Source organism: Gymnoscopelus braueri (assembly GCF_963280865.1).
Source record: "Gymnoscopelus braueri genome assembly, chromosome: 3".
Lineage (NCBI taxonomy): Eukaryota > Metazoa > Chordata > Actinopteri > Myctophiformes > Myctophidae > Gymnoscopelus > Gymnoscopelus braueri.
The window spans coordinates 6,435,168-6,453,202 of record NC_137612.1 but is presented as its reverse complement, the minus strand read 5'-3'; the positions used below and the strand labels follow the sequence as shown (position 1 = coordinate 6,453,202).

At 39.6% G+C, this 18,035-nt stretch overlaps 2 protein-coding genes across 2 annotated transcripts in view; both read right to left on the bottom strand.

Moving 5' to 3' along the window:
- Window positions 1–2,127: 2,127 nt before the first annotated feature.
- On the bottom strand, window positions 2,128–3,590 carry LOC308082900 (tripartite motif-containing protein 16-like; the record flags this gene model as incomplete). Its single annotated transcript, XM_080424983.1, has 2 exons — window positions 2,128–2,945; window positions 3,491–3,590. 2 exons carry the CDS (start codon window positions 3,588–3,590, stop codon window positions 2,128–2,130), a joined length of 918 nt encoding a protein of 305 aa, XP_080281109.1.
- A 4,264-nt stretch (window positions 3,591–7,854) lies between these two features.
- The window catches only part of LOC308082899 (uncharacterized protein), a 26,215-nt gene continuing 16,034 nt past the window's right edge, over window positions 7,855–18,035 (bottom strand). Inside the window, exons 3-4 of the mRNA XM_080424982.1 lie at window positions 11,607–11,902; window positions 7,855–10,252 (exon numbers count right to left, since the gene is read on the bottom strand). Coding sequence (XP_080281108.1) covers window positions 8,826–10,252; window positions 11,607–11,902 — 1,723 coding nt within the window. The 3' untranslated portion in view covers window positions 7,855–8,825. The remainder of the gene's footprint in view (window positions 10,253–11,606; window positions 11,903–18,035) is intronic.

Sequence of the window (18,035 nt, the reverse complement as noted above, 5' to 3'; positions counted from 1 at the left end):
AGTTTTCAAATAATTTTAGTGGAGTAAAAGTACAATACTTGTCTCTGAGATGATGAGTAGAAGTAAAAGTACTGAAAATTGGAAATACTCCAGTAAAGTACAAATACCTCAAAATTGTACTTAAGTACAGTACTTGAGTAAATGTACTTAGTCACTTTCCACTACTGGGTGTCATTGATTGAATTCCCCAAAAATAAGGACCACATTGTGTCTCTTATCAGTACATTAAGCCTGGGACAGGTCTTATAATTTACCAATAAGGGACGATTCCTTACTTCAAGGGACGGTGAGCCTATAGCTCCAGATCCAAAAGAGACATTTGGTGTCTCCCAATACAAAAATACATCATGAATGAATACATTTAAACCCCTTTTTTTAACTTTTTTTTAGTTAACCCATTATTAAGACCTGAAGCCGATTCTACAAATGTCTTCTAAATCCCAACAGTATTCTGAAAATATGTATGTTTCTATATCAGTGGTGCTCAAACTTTTTCATGTCAAGGACCCCCAAAATGATATGTATTTGGGGCCGCCGACCCCATCTCAAAATATGTTGTTCCAGGGACCCCCCAGAAGCAAAGACTTTTTAAAATGTTCGCTTTAAAAGAATATATATATATATTCAAAGATTTGCACACATTCTCACGATAAAATAAAAAATAGCAGATCTACAAGCTCATAGCACAGCACCTAGTGCCGCGCTATGAGCTTGTAGATCTGCTATTTTTGAATAGCCCAAAGAATAAAATAATGGTTAGAGTTAAAATCTAAAATGACACAGATGCGTCCCCGGTCTTAAAGGGTTAAAGCTCACTACAAGCTCACAGCACATGAGCGTGTAGATAGGCTTTTTAGATTGTTTTTGAAAAATACGTTTTCTTTGGTAAAAGAAGCCAAAAATGTCATATCTTGTGGCCCATAACAATGGGTGTCAAAGCAGCTATGTAGACTAGTAAATAAAACTCTATCTATCTTAACCTTTAAGCCGTTACGTTCATTTAACTAGATTAAAAGTTGCTGTGTCAACCTTTCTACACAGACTGTTAGAATAGAAGAACAAAGCAGAGATCAGAGATGTTTGGTTTGTTCATCTTTAATGTCACTTTATTCACAAAGACTATTTATACTGTGTCTTAGAGCAGTGCTGCTCAAACTGTGGGCCGGGACCCCCAGGGGGGTCCCCACATGATTATCTTAATGTACAACATTGTTTTCTCACTCAACAGTAAACAGACCAACATACAATATAAGTGTATACAGGGTATCTGCACATTTATAAAGAGACCATTTAAAGACTTTTAAGACCTTTTTAATACAGATAAAATTAAAATAAGACCATTACAGCGTCAAAAGTAATCAACAAACTATAGGCTACTATAAAAACATAGTCAAACATTTGCCAAGTTGTCAAATATGACCTAAGAAAGAGGCAAACCTTAAATAATTAGATACATGCACACAACACATCGCATTTGTGATGGGTTGTGAGCTTGTAGATCTGCTATTTTCACAATATTTATCTGTGGAACCGAGTCAAACTAAATGTAATGCCTCAACTCCTACAATTTCAAGTGTTTATCAGGGTGTGGGGTCCCCAGTTCAAATATGATTATTTTGGTGGGTCCACAGTTCAAATATTATTTTCGAGGGTCCACGGTTCAAATATTATTTTGGGGGGTCCCCAGTTCAAATATGATCATTTTTGGCAGTCCCCAGTTCAATATGATTATTTTGGGGGGTCCCCAGTTCAGATATGATTATTTTGGGCGGTCCCCAGTTCAAATATGATTATTTTGGGGGGTCTCCAGTTCAAATACGATTATTTTGGGGGTCTTGGCCTGAACATTTTGAGAACGAAGTCTAAAAAATAACAAAAATATAATATTTCACCAGGAATATAAAATCCATAAAGTAATGATTACATCATAACAAGACAAATGGTACCAAGAAGAGGAGAACAAAATATTAAAATAATTATTAACCATTTTAAACCACTATTATACTTCATCATACGACACAAAGCAAAAATAGCTGATCTACAAGCTCACAAGGCAGGCTGAGAGAAAAACAATAAAATAATGAAGAAACGTTTCTGGAGACATGAGAGACAAAACAGAAGTATGATCTATTTGAGGTCACACAACTCAGCAGAGACTCCAGGTGATTGAGGCCAAAGTCCAACATGGAGGTTGTGTGTGAACGTGGTGTGGACTGTGTGGAGGAGAGTCATGGTGTCAGACACAAAGAAGGACAGAGTACCTGCACTGTGGTCCAGGTACACTCCTACTCTGGAGGATACACGACCTGGGATGACAGTTTCAATGCTTCTGTGTCTGAGAATATAACATTGTTTCCTACAATGTAAAGCCCATGATTTATCATTGAATCCAAATAAACATTCAAGAGACCCTGTTCTGCTGATATCTTTATATGAGACTGCTATACAAACATTGTCTCCCCTCCACTCTACCTCCCAGTAACAGCGTCCATTCAGACCCTCTCTACTCAGAACCTGATACACTGTAGTGAATCTCTCTGGGTGAACAGGATATGATTGTGGTTTGTTCATCCGTGTTACTTTTCTGTTCCCTTTAGACAGAGACAGGTATTGCTCAGCTGTATTTGGATCCAGTGTGATTGGACGTGAATATTGTAAGAAGTCAGCTCTGGTCTTGGGTTCTGCTGGTGTTGACAGTAAAGCATCCACTCTGTTCACTGTCTCTGAGACGTTTGTCCCTCCTTCTGTAAGCTCGCTGGAGGCTTTGACCAGCTTGTGTTTCTTAAAGGCAGGAAACTGATGGTGAGGTTGGAGGTGAGTGTCACAGTAAGAGATCAGACACTGAAGACAAATCTTCACAGCCTTCAGTCTCCTCCCAGTGCAGACATCACAGGCCACATCTCCAGGTCCAGCGTAGCAGTGATCAGGAGGAACATCTTGGAGTCCTGTTGATAGATTGATACATATGTATTTATCAATCTGATACAAATGTATTTCATTGGTATGTGCCTGTACCCTCAGGAGCCAGCATGTCTCCGCAGCCTGATGACTATTGTTTTTGTTACTGTCTATCTGCCTTAACACCCTTTTTTTTTGTCTGTTCATATCGTTTATATTTGTGATGATATTGTATTTTTGGTGTTATTTTTTATGCTATGTTGATGCATTGAATATATACAGTAGGACCTCAATGGATTTTGTGTTATCCTTTTAGACCATGGGCCAAATATTTGAAAACATTTTAAAATAGTTCAACTAGCTGATGAACATCGACACGTTGTGAGCTTTTAGATTGGATATTTGAAAATATTTTTCAAAATAGTAAAAATGGGAAAAAAGTTTAGGGATAATGTGTAAGGTGGCGCCCAAGATAGGGCCCCAAGTGTATGACTGTACTCGTGCTGTTTGCATTTCTGTCTAATAAAATATTCAATCAATCAATTAAACAGAGTCAGTGAGCTGTATTTACAAGATAATTTAAAGGTATCACCTGTCTTCTTCAGGCTCTCCACCACCTCAGCCAACATGGTGTTTTTCTTCAGAACAAGTCTTGGGATGAAGGTGTGTCTGCACTGTGGATGCAGACACATGATGTGTCGATCATCCTGGTTCCAGTAACCCTCGATACACCTGCTGCAGTAGTTGTGTCCACAGGGAACAGTCACTGGATCCTTCAGTAGATCCAGACAGATAGAACAGCAGAACTGTTTCTGATCCAGTTGAACTCCCTGCTGCGCCATTTTAGTACAACTGACTATGACTGTCTGTCTGTACAATTTATCTAGCCAGTCACACAAGTAATGCAACTAATTAGATCTCCCCTTGTAAAGGGTATTCTAGCAACCGATTTAGCGGACACAACTCAGACCTGTGTCTTTGATGATTTTATTATACTAACATTACAATACAAACATACTCTAACACTTCTAGACCAATATAGGTTTTTGTATAGGTTATAAACCTAGAAAAGGAAACATAAACAAAAACACAACAACAAATTATTGACATGAAATATACACACAAACTGTAAAACATATCAGAAATATATACATTTATCGTCATGTAAACACTCTCTATTCTTACCGTCAGTCTCTCGGAGCTCGCAATGGAAAATGACGAACACAGCAATAACACCCTGTCAACTAGTAACACTGAGGCCTGCAGGACACTTTGTTCTGACCAGTGAGCATCCACCCTATTTATTATGGGTTTGGTCTACCCATGTGGGTGTAACATTCTGTTGATTAATCTTGTTAATCAAAAGAATCTGTTGACTTGGTACTGTCTTAGATGACGCAACTCAGGCTCCAGCACTGTTCTTTAACAGTGGCTACTGTCCTTATCTGATCTAATCAATCAACTCTCTCAACACTCTCATGTGACATGTACAAAGTCCCCTGGTTTCAAGCTGTAGCTTCTTAGAATTGCATATTTGTACTTATTATGGCTAAATATCCTCTGCTTTGGATCAACTTTAGTTTATACAATTTTAAGTAAGCAGAAAAATACACGCATATAACATGGCAATAATTATACGCAAACTTCCCTTGCTGGAAGGCCCGGATAATTCTACACTGTCTAACTGACTAACAAACGGGTTCAGTTTGGTTTAATTTCCTCTGAAATCACATGACATGGGAGGTTCCTCTAAAATAAACTGCGACGCGTTTAGAGCTTGTAGATCGGCTATTTTTGCTACTTTTGTGTGACATAGAATGGCGACACTCTGGGGACCTTGGTTTACAAATGAAATGTACAATCCAAGTTGCTTGAAGGAGTCATGGTGTCATGACCTCTGCACTGTGGTCCAGGTACACTCCTACTCTGGAGGTCATGACCTCTGCACTGTGGTCCAGGTACACTCCTACTCTGGAGGTCATGACCTCTGCACTGTGGTCCAGGTACACTCCTACTCTGGAGGTCATGACCTCTGCACTGTGGTCCAGGTACACTCCTACTCTGGGGCACTGTTTCCCAAACAGTGGGTCGGGACCCATTTGTGGGTCGCGGATCCTTTTTCGTGGGTGAGTGGCGAGTGAATATCCCTTTATTTTTTGTCTCCTACATTTTTTCATTAACTATTATTATTTTAAAAGATTTTCTAAAGATTTCCACACAAATATTCACACATTTTCGTGAGACGAAACCGATTTCAAACATTTTTCAAATATTTGTATTTAAATAAAATTTAAAAAATATCAAAGAAATTCCCTAAATCAGAAAACAACATGTTTAAGAAGCAGTGAAAATAGTAGATCTGCGAGCTTGTAGATCTGCTATTTTCACTAGTTTGGGTCCCAGGCAAACATGTTTTTTTCTCTTTTGGGTCCTGAGCTGAACAGTTTGGGAAGCAGTGATCTAGAGACACAAACTGGGATGTGAGTTTCAATGCCTCTGTGTATAAAACTATAACCTTGTTTGGTTCACCGTAAAGACCACCATCTATCACTGGATCCAAACCCACATTCATGGACTTGTAGATCGGATATTTTCGGCAAAGAGGTGTAGAGGGAAAAACAGTACAGACCAAGTACAGAGCCAAAGGTCAAGTTTACTAAATATTGAGGGTTTAAGTGGTTAAATGTCTGAAAATACACATTAACATGAATCTAATGATAGTGCTGTCAAACTAGTCTATGAAGCTATCTATGACATCTATGAAATCTGCAACACAATGTTATACAATATGTAATGGGGGTCCCTGCTTCATCTCTCTCTCAGCTATAAGGGGTCCCTGCTTCATCTCTCTCTCAGCTATAAGGGGTCCCTGCTTCATCTCTCTCTCAGCTATAAGGGGTCCCTGCTTCATCTCTCTCTCAGCTATAAGGGGTCCATGCTTCATCTCTCTCTCAGAAAGACATTCTGGGATCCCATTCAGTAAAAAATAATACAAAATAAAACGAAAGTTAGCAGAAACACAACACAACACAACACAACACAACACAACACAACACAACACAACACAACACAACACAACACAACACAACACAACACAACACAACACAACACAACAACAGGCATAGATTCAACTGCATTTTCTCACTGGTGCATCAAACAGAAACCACCACCAGAGGGCGACGTAACTCCTTTAGAATGTATGTTGAATCCACTGGCAGCATATAGGTGCACATGTCTCCTTTCCTAATCTTCTTACAAGGACCCTTTGCCAAATGAACCTTCTATAGGCTCTATGCACAGCAGCCATATTGTAAAGAAATTGGGCCTCTTCCTTCACAGGTCTTACCAATGATACTAATGAAGGCTCTGTTCCATTCTGGTCAAACAGAGTCAGGGTGTTGACTCACTGGAAACACTCTGCTACACCAGTGGGTCTCAAAGTGTGGTCCAGGGACCCTCATGGTTACTTGTGGGGGGTTCTAAATGGACCCTTACGGGCGTGTAACTATGAGAGTGTACAGATGGAACCAAATGGACCCTTACGGGTCCATTTGGTTCCATTTGTACCCTCTCAGAGTTATGGGGGTCCTTGAAAATAGCAGTTGACTGACTCCTAATGTGTCATTTATAGTGTCATAGTAAATCAGTGTCATACATATTCTGAAGAAAACCTGGAGACTGACGTTCAGTAAATTGGGTTTTATGATCAAAATAAGAACATTATAATGGGGAACATAGGACCTAACCTAAACCTAACCCTAACCATAACCTTAGTGGGGAACATAGAACCCGGGGAACATAGGTATGACCCCCTTCAACCCCAGCATCCATATTCTGCTGGTATTATAGTAGCCTATATGCAGTGGTGGAAAAAGTACTCATATATTTTACTTAAAGGGATAGTTCACCCCGAAATGACTTTTTTTCCAACTGATTAGTCATCCCATGGAGACTTGAATTCATGGATATTTTTTACTAATCGATAGGAGAAAAAAGAAATCATTCATGGGGTGAACTATCCCTTTAAGTAAAAGTAGCAATACCACAATATAAAATACTCTGTTATAAGTAAAAGGCCTGTGTTCAAAATGTTACTTGAGTAAAAGTACAAAAGTATTGGCATGAAAATATACTTAAAGTACCAAAAATAAAAGTACTAAAATGTTTGAAAATAGCAGATCTACAGTAGATCGGTTATTTTCAAACAGCCTATGTATAAAATAGGGCTAAAGTGGTTAATGTATGTTTTATAATATAATAATTTATATCTGCAAAGTAACTAGTAACTAAAGTTTTCAAATAATTGTAGTGGAGTAAAAGTACAATACTTGTCTCTGAGATGATGAGTAGAAGTAAAAGTACTGAAAATTGGAAATACTCCAGTAAAGTACAAATACCTCAAAATTGTACTTAAGTACAGTACTTGAGTAAATGTACTTAGTCACTTTCCACTACTTGGTGTCATTGATTGAATTCCCCAAAAATAAGGACCACATTGTGTCTCTTATCAGTACATTAAGCCTGGGACAGGTCTTATAATTTACCAATAAGGGACGATTCCTTACTTCAAGGGACGGTGAGCCTATAGCTCCAGATCCTAAAGAGACATTTGGTGTCTCCCAATACAAACATACATCATGAATGAATCAATTTAAACCACTTTTTTTTACTTTTTTTAAAGTTAAAGCTCACTACAAGCTCACAACACATGAGCGTGTAGATAGGCTTTTTAGATTGTTCTTGAAAAACGTTTTTTTTTGTTTTAGAAGAACCCAAAAATGTCATATCTTGTGACCCATAACAATGGATGTCAAAGCAGCTATGTAGACTAGTAAATAAAACGTTATCTATCTTAACCTTTAAGCGGTTACGTTCATTTAACTAGATTAAAAGTTGCTGTGTCAACCTTTCTACACAGACTGTTAGAATAGAAGAACAAAGCAGAGATCAGAGATGTTTGGTTTGTTCATCTTTAATGTCACTTTATTCACAAAGACTATTTATACTGTGTCTTAGAGCAGTGCTGCTCAAACTGTGGGCCGGGACCCCTAGGGGGGTCCCCACATGATTATCTTAATGTACAACATTGTTTTCTCACTCAACAGTAAACAGACCAACATACAGTATAAGTGTATACAGGGTATCTGCACAATTATAAAGAGACAATTTAAGGACTTTTAAGACCTTTTTAATACAGATAAAATAAAAATAAGACCATTACAGCGTCAAAAGTAATCAACAAACTACAGTATACTATAAAAAATTGTCAAACATTTGCCAAGTTGTCAAATATGACCTAAGAAAGAGGCAAAACAAACTTAAATAGCAGATACATGCACACAACACATTGTGATGGGTTGTGAGCTAGTAGATCTGCTATTTTCACAATATCTATCTGTGGAACCGAGTCAAACTAAATGTAATGCCTCAACTCCTAATTTCAAGTGTTTATCAGGGTGGGTGGTCCCCAGTTCAAATATGATTATTTTGGGGGGTTCCCCAGTTCAAATATGATTATTTTGGGGGGTCCACAGTTCAAATATTATTTTGGGCGGTCTCCAGTTCAAACATGATTATTTTAGGGGGTCTCCAATTCAAACATGATCATTGTGGGGGTCGTGGCCTGAACATTTTGAGAACGCTCTAAAAGAATAACTATAAAAAAAATATTATATTTCACCAGAAATATAAAATCCATAAGGTAATGATTACATCATAACAAGACAAATGGTAGCAATAAGGTGTATTAATACAAGAGGAGAACAACATATTAAAATAGATTATTGCACTTTAAGCCCCTATTTTATACTTCATCGTACGACGCAAAGCAAAAATAGTTGATCTACAAGCTCACAACGCAGGCTGAGAGAAAAACAATAAAATAATGAAGAAACGATTCTGGACTCGTGACAAAACAGAAGTGTGATCTACTTGAGGTCACACAACTCAGCAGAGGCTCCAGATGTTAGAGGATAAAATCCAACATGGAGGTTGTGTGTGAACGTGGTGTGGACTGTGTGGAGGAGAGTCATGGTGTCAGACACAAAGAAGGACAGAGTACCTGCACTGTGGTCCAGGTACACTCCTACTCTGGAGGACACACGGCCTGGGATGTTAGTACCAATGCCTCTGTGTCTGAAAAAATAATCTTGTTTCCTACACATTAAAGACCATGATTTATCATTGAATCCAAATGCACATTCATTATGACACCCCGTTCTGCTGGTATCTTTATATGAGACTGCTATAATAACAGCGTCTCCACTCCACTCTACCTCCCAGTAACAGCGTCCAGTCAGACCCTCTCTACTCAGAACCTGACCCGCTGTAGTGAATCTCTCTGGGTGAACAGGATATGATTGTGGTTTGTCCATCCGTGTTACTTTTCTGTTCCCTTTAGACAGAGACAGGAAATGATGAGCTGTGTTTGGATCCAGTGTGATTGGACGTGAATATTGTAAGAAGTCAGCTCTGGTCTTGGGTTCTGGTGGTGTTGACAGTAAAGCATCCACTCTGTTCACTGTCTCTGAGACGTTTGTCCCTCCCTCTTTAAGAATGTCCTCTAGTTTGTCTCTCATCTTGGACACGGCCACAGCCACGTCTTCAAAGTATCTCAGAGGACGGACATTGCTGCTGACTGGGTGTGTAGATTCACTGATCGTTGAGAGGGAGGAGGTGTAACGCTGTAGAAAATGGACGTGATCCTCTGTGAGTGAGAGCTGCTCCAGCTCAGCGTGTCTCCTCCTCAGTTCAGTGACCTCCTGCTCCACACGCCTCCTCAGTTCTTCAGCACGACTGACTTCACGTTCCTGCTGCTCTCTGATCAGCTCCCTCACCTCAGACCGTCTTCTCTCAGTGGAAGAGATGAACTCAGTAAAGATGGCGTCACTGTCCTCCACTGCTCTGTCAGCACAGTGGTTGATGGACTCCACCTCCTGGTGAAGCACCTTCACGTCTTTCTCTCTCTCCTGGATTCTCTGCTGGATTTTCCGCTGACTCGTTTCGAGCTCCTTCTGTCTCTCAGTACGTTCTACTGCGGCTGAGATCTTATCGTGACCTTTGTGTTCTTCCACGGAGCACAGAGAACAGATACACTGTTGATCGGTACGACAGAAAAGCTTCTTCACCTCGTCGTGACGAGAGCAGATGTTCTCCTGAAGCTCGCTGGAGGCTTTGACCAGCTTGTGTTTCTTAAAGGCAGGAGACTGATGGTGAGGTTGGAGGTGAGTGTCACAGTAAGAGACCTGACACTGAAGACAAGTCTTCACAGCTTTCAGTCTCCTCCCAGTGCAGACATCACAGGCCACATCTCCAGGTCCAGCGTAGCAGTGATCAGGAGGAACAGCTTGGAGTCCTGTTGATAGATTGATACATATGTATTTATCAATCTGATAAAAATGTATTTCATTGGCATGTGCCTGTACCCTCATATTTGGTAGCCTATAGGAGCCAGCATGTCTCCGCAGCCTGATAACTATTGTTTTTGTTACTGTCTATCTGCCTTAACACCACTCTGTGTCAGACTGTGCGTGTAACATATTGTTTCCCCTCAAGATAGCCTGCCACACGGTCTTGTTGTTATAAATATTGTGCATAAGTGAGGCCGCAACGACTCTGGTTGCCTAGGAGCCACAAGATAGACGGACAGCTGGGATGGTAATGACGTCATGAGAAGGGTGAACCACGCTTATCACAAAATGTGTTTACATACCTGTACTCGCTGTTTAAACTTCAGATCTGGAAGCTATCATTAATAATTTTCTACGCTTGTAAGATATTTTCTCTGGATACACCTTTAATATTTTTGTAATAAGACGATTCATCTCTCTTTATTGGTTTAGTAAAGTTTTATATATATATATATATATATATATATATATATATATATACATAAAGTTTTATATATATATATATATATATATATATATATATATATATACATATACATATACATATACCTATACCTATACCTATACATACATACATACATACATACATACATACATACATACATACATACATACATACATACATACATACATATATATATATATATATATATATATATATATATATATATTAATATATATATATATATATATATATATATATTATAACACCCACCTATCTCCTTCTACAGCACCCATTCAGCCCAAATGTGGAACACTGTTCTCCTTAAAACCGGCCTGAAAATCCATCTTTCAGGAGGCCAAATGGGGAGGTAAATATCACTTCTCCTTTAGAAAGGTGTTCAGCCTCCCGCCCCCCCGTTTTTACCAACACACCCCCCCCCTTCTTTTTTACTCTGTTCATATAGTCGTTTTATGTTTTTGATGATATTGTATTTTTTGTGTTATTTTTTATGCTATGTTGATGAATTGAATATATACAGTAGGACCTGGATTTCGTGTTATCCTTTTAGACCATGGGTCATATCTTTGAAAACATTTTAAAATAGTTCAACTAGCCGATCTACATCGACACGTTGTGAGCTTGTAGATTGGATATTTGAACTATTTGAAAATGTTCTTCAAAATAGTAAAAGATGACAAAGAAGTTTAGGGATAATGGGTAAGGTAGTGCCCAAGATAGGGCCCCCAGTGTATGACTGTACTCGTGCTGTTTGCATTTCTGTCTAATAAAATATTCAATCAATCAATTAAACAGAGTCAGTGAGCTGTATTTACAAGAGAATTTAAAGGTATCACCTGTCTTCTTCAGGCTCTCCACCACCTCAGCCAACATGGTGTTTTTCATCAGAACAGGTCTTGTGATGAAGGTGTGTCTGCACTGTGGACAGCTGAACCTCCCTCTCTGATCATCCTGGTTCCAGTAACCCTTGATACACCTGCTGCAGTAGTTGTGTCCACAGGGAACAGTCACTGGATCCTTCAGTAGATCCAGACAGATAGAACAACACAACTGTTCCTGATCCAGTTGAACTCCCTGCTGCGCCATTTTAGTACAACTGACTGACTGTATCTCTGTCTGTCTCTCTGTCTGTCTGACTAACAGACGGGTTCAGTGTGGTTTTATTTCCTCAGAAATCACATGACATGGGAGGTTCCTCTCGTGCAGAGAGTGCTGAAGGGGCAGGTGCTGAAACAGTCCACGAAAGGGCACATATGCGCACGCCGATTTTTGGGGTGGTCTTTTTGTGGGTGTCCCTCGTGCCATATCACACCAGAAATGTAATATGTTGGATGTCTTATGCTAATGGAGCAAGATCTTCCACAATAACATGGCCCATGTCATTACTGCCATTACCCTCTCCTCAATGCAGGATAGGTGGGCACTAGGGACATGGGCTTGGGCACCTCGATGTAAAATTGGCTATTTTGTCCAAAATTTAAAAATATATATATTTGGAAAATGGTCTTAAGTAATGTAAAGTATACACGATGTGAACATGCATGGTACATCATTATCAGACTTAATTTTATCCTTCAACTTCTTGTTTGTGCCCCAAAATGACTGGATATACAGGTTTTGTAGCAATTTGTAGCAATTGTAGAAATATTGCCGAATGTTTAGGAATACTCTAATCATGTACACTTTAAAACATTTTCCAAATATTTAATTTTTTAACATGTTGGACAAAATAGCCAATTTTACATCGAGGTGCCAAGATGTCCCTAGTGCCCAGCTATCCTGTTATCCCTGCATCATACCACAAACAACACGTTAACTTTAAGATGAGGGCAAAGTAACTCATTTCTTTTGACAGCTTCAGTCCATGTGGGACTTTCATCAGTGCAAATTGCAATAAAATAAGCAATACCTTCTCATTACCATGTACAAATTTAAATAATTAACATTATCTATGTAGCCTATTGGCCATCATTCCCATTTTCATTATTCAATACTAATGATCAAATAAAACAGATAAGGCAGGTGAAGATCAAAATGTACTCAAATATGTACCTGAAAACATTTGAGGTGAGAAACAGCTAATGCAGTAACATGCATGCTTCAGCAGTAGCAGATCAGGGAGAAATAATTCTGCAGCTACAGCCAGGAGGCAGTTTACTTAATTATCACATAGATTGGAAATAGGGGGAAACAATTAAACTGACTCTGTACAAACTAAGCTAACAAAAGCTCATGAACACATCTCAGGTAAGGTCTCAAATCAAGTTCTTTGCAGCTGCAAGGATAACGAGGTGGGAGCAGGGGTCATCACCATGGCAGCTTGTGATGGACATTTTCATTAATATTTCATTTTTGACACAAACACGCAAAATAATCATCTTACCAAAAACACAGTGGCCTAGCCCTAAATGTATACTAATGGACTCCTAATGTGTCTTAGGGTCTATTCTAATGTGCTGCATATTTTAAAATGATAGTATGTCTGCATTAACTACTGAGCCACTTAACCACCAACAATTTAAATCCTAATTATTTTGTATAATAATAATTGAGTCTCATCAGTACAGACAGTGCTTCAACCTCAAAAGGGCCACTTAGCTTCAAAGGTGAGTGGGTGCGTATTATACATCATATAGCTAATATAGAGATTGCTGGCTTTTCAAAAGACAGTGTTACTAAGAAGGAGATCAACTTCTACCAGCTAAACCATTTGGTTTGTCAAGGTGCGGTAGCTAGTGGATCAGGTATTCTCTGTTGATGAGAAAGTCCATGGAAAAAGACACACCCTACAAGCTACACTTGATTTGTTTTGATTTATTAGACATGATAATTACATGTTAAACGCTTCTCACGGAAACGTCAAGGATAAAATGCCAATGGAGCACTCGAACAAGGAAACTTGAGAGACAAAAAAGATAAGTGCATGATGAGTGAATAATGAAGGGCATGACAGGATTGTAATTGAATGCAGTGTCACAATAGTTTAGTGCGAAGGCACCTAACTTTGATGGTGAACTAACTTTTAGGTTGGAGCTGTGGATGGAGGGTTATCATGGATTATGATTGTGGAGTGTTATTATAGTTGTTATTGTCATTATTGGACACTTTGAAACACTGTCTCTCAACTAATGACAACCAGCTTTACTTGTCCAGTTCTGCCCTCCTTCCTTCAGGGGTCATCACCATGGCAGCTTGTGATGGACATTTTCATTAATATTTCATTTTTGCCACGGACATGCAAAATAATCATCTTACCAAAAACACAGTGGCCTAGCCCTAAATGGTAAATGGTGCATTTATATTGCGCTTTTATCCAAATTGCTTTACGTAGATTGTGCATTACATTCACACCCATTCACACACACACCGATGGCGGAGGAAACCATGCAAGGCACCAACCTGCTCATCGGGAGCAATTAGGGGTTCAGTGTCTTGCTCAAGGGCTGCAGTTACATGGACAGTTTTATTCGTAATGAATACACTTCTATTCAGAATGAATGAATGGATGAATTCATTCAGAATAGAAATGCTCATGTAAACACCTCAATTGGAATAGAATATTCCATTCCAGTCTGACCCGAATGAATTTTCATTCGGGTTAGGAGGGGTGGTATATAACGTTTGAATCGGTATATACCAATCGGAATTGACCATATAAACACTTTATTCCGAACGCTCCTCTCTGTTTGGAATACATGCATTCCTTTGCGCATGTCCATGCTTAGTAGTGCTGTCAGAATTGTCCAAAAATTACCTATCAAATCTCTAATTCGGCCACGGTTGGTGCTGAGAAGCGCTTGCTCCTGCGGGATAAAATGAATGATTCTACTCTATAGCGTCATTTAATAAGCCTGTAATGGTTAAGCCCAGACTTGTCCAGGAGAATGGACGCTCCGAGAATTTCTGGCCTAGGCTACACTTATATGGATCTTTTTCTAAACGGATATTTTAATCCTCTGTTTTTAAAAAGAATCCCTGGCCACATGAGTCATGACAAAGATCTTTTTTTATTTTATCCCTGTCCACACGTAAACGCAGAAACTCATTGATCAGCTGAAGTTTCAATTTTAAATCAGATTTTACATTCATTTTATATATGAGGAGCCAAATACATATACATTTTTAATCACATGTTAAGGCCCACTACTGAAATAGCTGCATTATCTTAATAGCATACGTGAACAAAAATAAACGAAAACAACATTATTAGGGCGCAGCTGCAATGCAAACAGATGAGTTTTACGTCATCAATTCATTCCATGGGCAGCCGGAACGGTCGTCCCGAAACACCCCGCCCCACGCACCTTTTGAGCGGGCCATCCGCGCCGCTCCATGGTCGCTGGATTTTGACCCAGGGCGATTGTGTTTTAGGATGACAGACCCCGCATTCAACCTGTGTGCGCACCATGCGCTACTCGGCGCAGAAAGAGGGTTTTTGTCACAGTGAATGAGTTACAGCATGTTTCAAAGCTTTTTATTAATAATACAAGAAAAACGTGACATTCGGCATAATGAGTAGCCTATACTTTCTACTTTAAGTATATTTTGATGCCAATACTTTTGTACTTTTGCCATAAATGAGCGTGCCGTGTTTCATAGACTAATGTTGCTCTCTCTCTCTCTCTCTCCATTTATTATTATAATGACCATGAGCGGTCCGGCGTTTATGTATTATTATTTATTATTATAATGACCATGTGCGAATGTGCGATGACGTCATCGTACCTACATGAGAAATGTGACAAGTAGTATAGGCTAACCTAAGTTTTACCATGTCTGGTACTTGTAGATCTGCTACTTTCGCATTAAAACAGCGATAACAAGGAACGCAGGCTTGCACCGCATACAACGCTGCCTGGCCAGGAGGCAGGAGTCGGTGCGTTGCTTCCCGGCCTGCCTGCGACCGACAGACCTCCGCCGCGGAGGCACAAGGGGGCTATTGCCTCCTCCCCATGCCCACCAGGGGAAGCTCCGCCCCGGGTAGTGGAGCTGTGCGTAGGTGGGAACCACTTTGCGCATGTCAAAAGTTATATTCCGAATGAATGCTTTGGGTCATGTAAACGAGGAATACTTTTATTCAGGTCCCATGTAAACAGGTGAGTGGAACAGATTCCTCTATTCAGAATGAGTTCATTCGGAATGAGTTAATTCTGAATGAATACATGATGTCCACGTAACCGCAGCCACTGACACTTCGACACTAACTCTGGGGGAGCCCAGGATCGAACTGGGAACCTTGCGGTTTCCAGTTCACTCTACCCAGCCACTCTACCCTTGAGCCACTGCCGCCCTAAATGTATACTAATGGACTCCTAATGTGTCATAGGGTCTATTCTAATGTGCTGCACATTTTAAAACAATAGTATGTCTGCATTAACTACTGAGCCACACCAACAAGTTAAATCCTAATTATTTTGGATAATAATAATTGAGTAGTACAGACAGTAGTGCTTCAACCTCAAAAGGGCCATTTAGCTGCAAAGGTGAGTGGGTGCGTATTATACATCATATGGCAAATATAGAGATTGCTGGCTTTTCAAAAGACAGTGTTACTTGAGGGCAGAAGGAGATCAAGTTCTACCAGCTAAACCATTTGGTTTGTCAAGGTGCGGTAGCTAGTGGATTCCATTAAGGTGATCGGGTATTCTCTGTTTATGAGAAAGTCCACGGCATGCACACATAACAATGGAAAAAGACACACCCTACACGCTACACTTGATTTGTTTTGATTTATTAGACATGATAATTACATGTTAAATGCTTCTCACGGAAACGTCAAGGTTAAAATGCCGATGGAACACTGGAACAAGGAAACTTGAGAGACAAAAAAGATAAGTGCATGATGAGTGATTAATGAAGGGCATGACAGGATTGTAATTGAATGCAGTGTCACAATAGTTTTGATCAGACGTGAGCTAACTTTTAGCTTGGAGGAGATTCTAGGCTGTGGATGGAGGGTAACCATGGATTTTGATTGTGGAGTGTTATTATTACTGGGCCAGAGTTCAGCTCTGGACCTGTTTTAATATTGTAGGTATTCTGTTTCCGCCACTTTTCGCAGTTCTGGGTGAACCGTGCTGTCGCTTTTTACGAAACTCTGCCATATGGTAGATGGTCATGAAAAACTATCAAGAAATAAATCTCACAATCTTTCGTCAAAAGGTGGCGCTATAGCACTCAATTGAAAATGCCAACTTTGAACAGGTACAACTCATGCCCTGTTTGACCTACAGCCATAAAACTTCAATACACACATGCGTCTACTCATGATGAACAACTTTAACCCTCTGACTTTTGACCTCTGACCTTTAGATCTCCCACCATTTTGAATTATATGAAAAGCAGCTAAAATCTATCTCCTCCTGGGATTTTTGAGCAATCTGCACGAAACGTTTTACACATGAACTTTGGACCTATGCCGACAAACCTGTGCAAAAGATTTTCCATAAGTGAAAAAATGAAGCTTTAATGAGCCAATGAATATTGCAGTTTTATGACAATTATTCATCTGCCCCTAACACATACATGCAGACTCACATTTCTTTGAAACTTTGCGTTAATGTTGAGGGTCATTCCAAATATTACTGAAACCAATCTTACTCCAATTGGTCAAAGGGGGGCGCTATAGCGATTTTTTGAAAGTGCAAACTTTAAAGAGGCAAAAGTCATGCCTCGTTTGGCCGACAGCCATTAAACCTGCTTACACATGTGCCTTGACTCATGAGGAACACATGTATCACGTTGACCAGTAAGCTCCGCCCTTAGATTGTCCGCAATTTTGAGCAGTTTGAAAAACACTTAAACCCAGGATTTTCCAGCTATTTGTGTGAAACTGTATCATCTGTCTGATCTCCTTTTTCACACGTTCTTGTCTGTTGCTCCAATGGCTTCTCCCTTAAACGTGTGCCTCACGACCGCAAGGTTGCCGGTTCAAGCCTCACTTGATGCAGACTCATTTAAGTTGAATTACAAAAAACATGACTGTATCAATGAATACATGTGCAAACGGTAAAGATAACATGAAATGCTTATTTGAGAGTATGTTTTTTCAATGTATGACGTACTTCATTGTGAAAATAGCCGATCTACAATCTCACAACTTTTCAGATAGCAACGTTTTGTGAGCTTGTAGATCGGCTGCTTTCACTGGTTTCGGTTTCGAGGAGACATACAATTTCTCTATTGGTAAATGGTTTGTGAACGAGTGATCTTAGTGTTAATGTTAGTGTGAATAATTTTTTCACTGGTTCTGGTCTGTTGGTCCA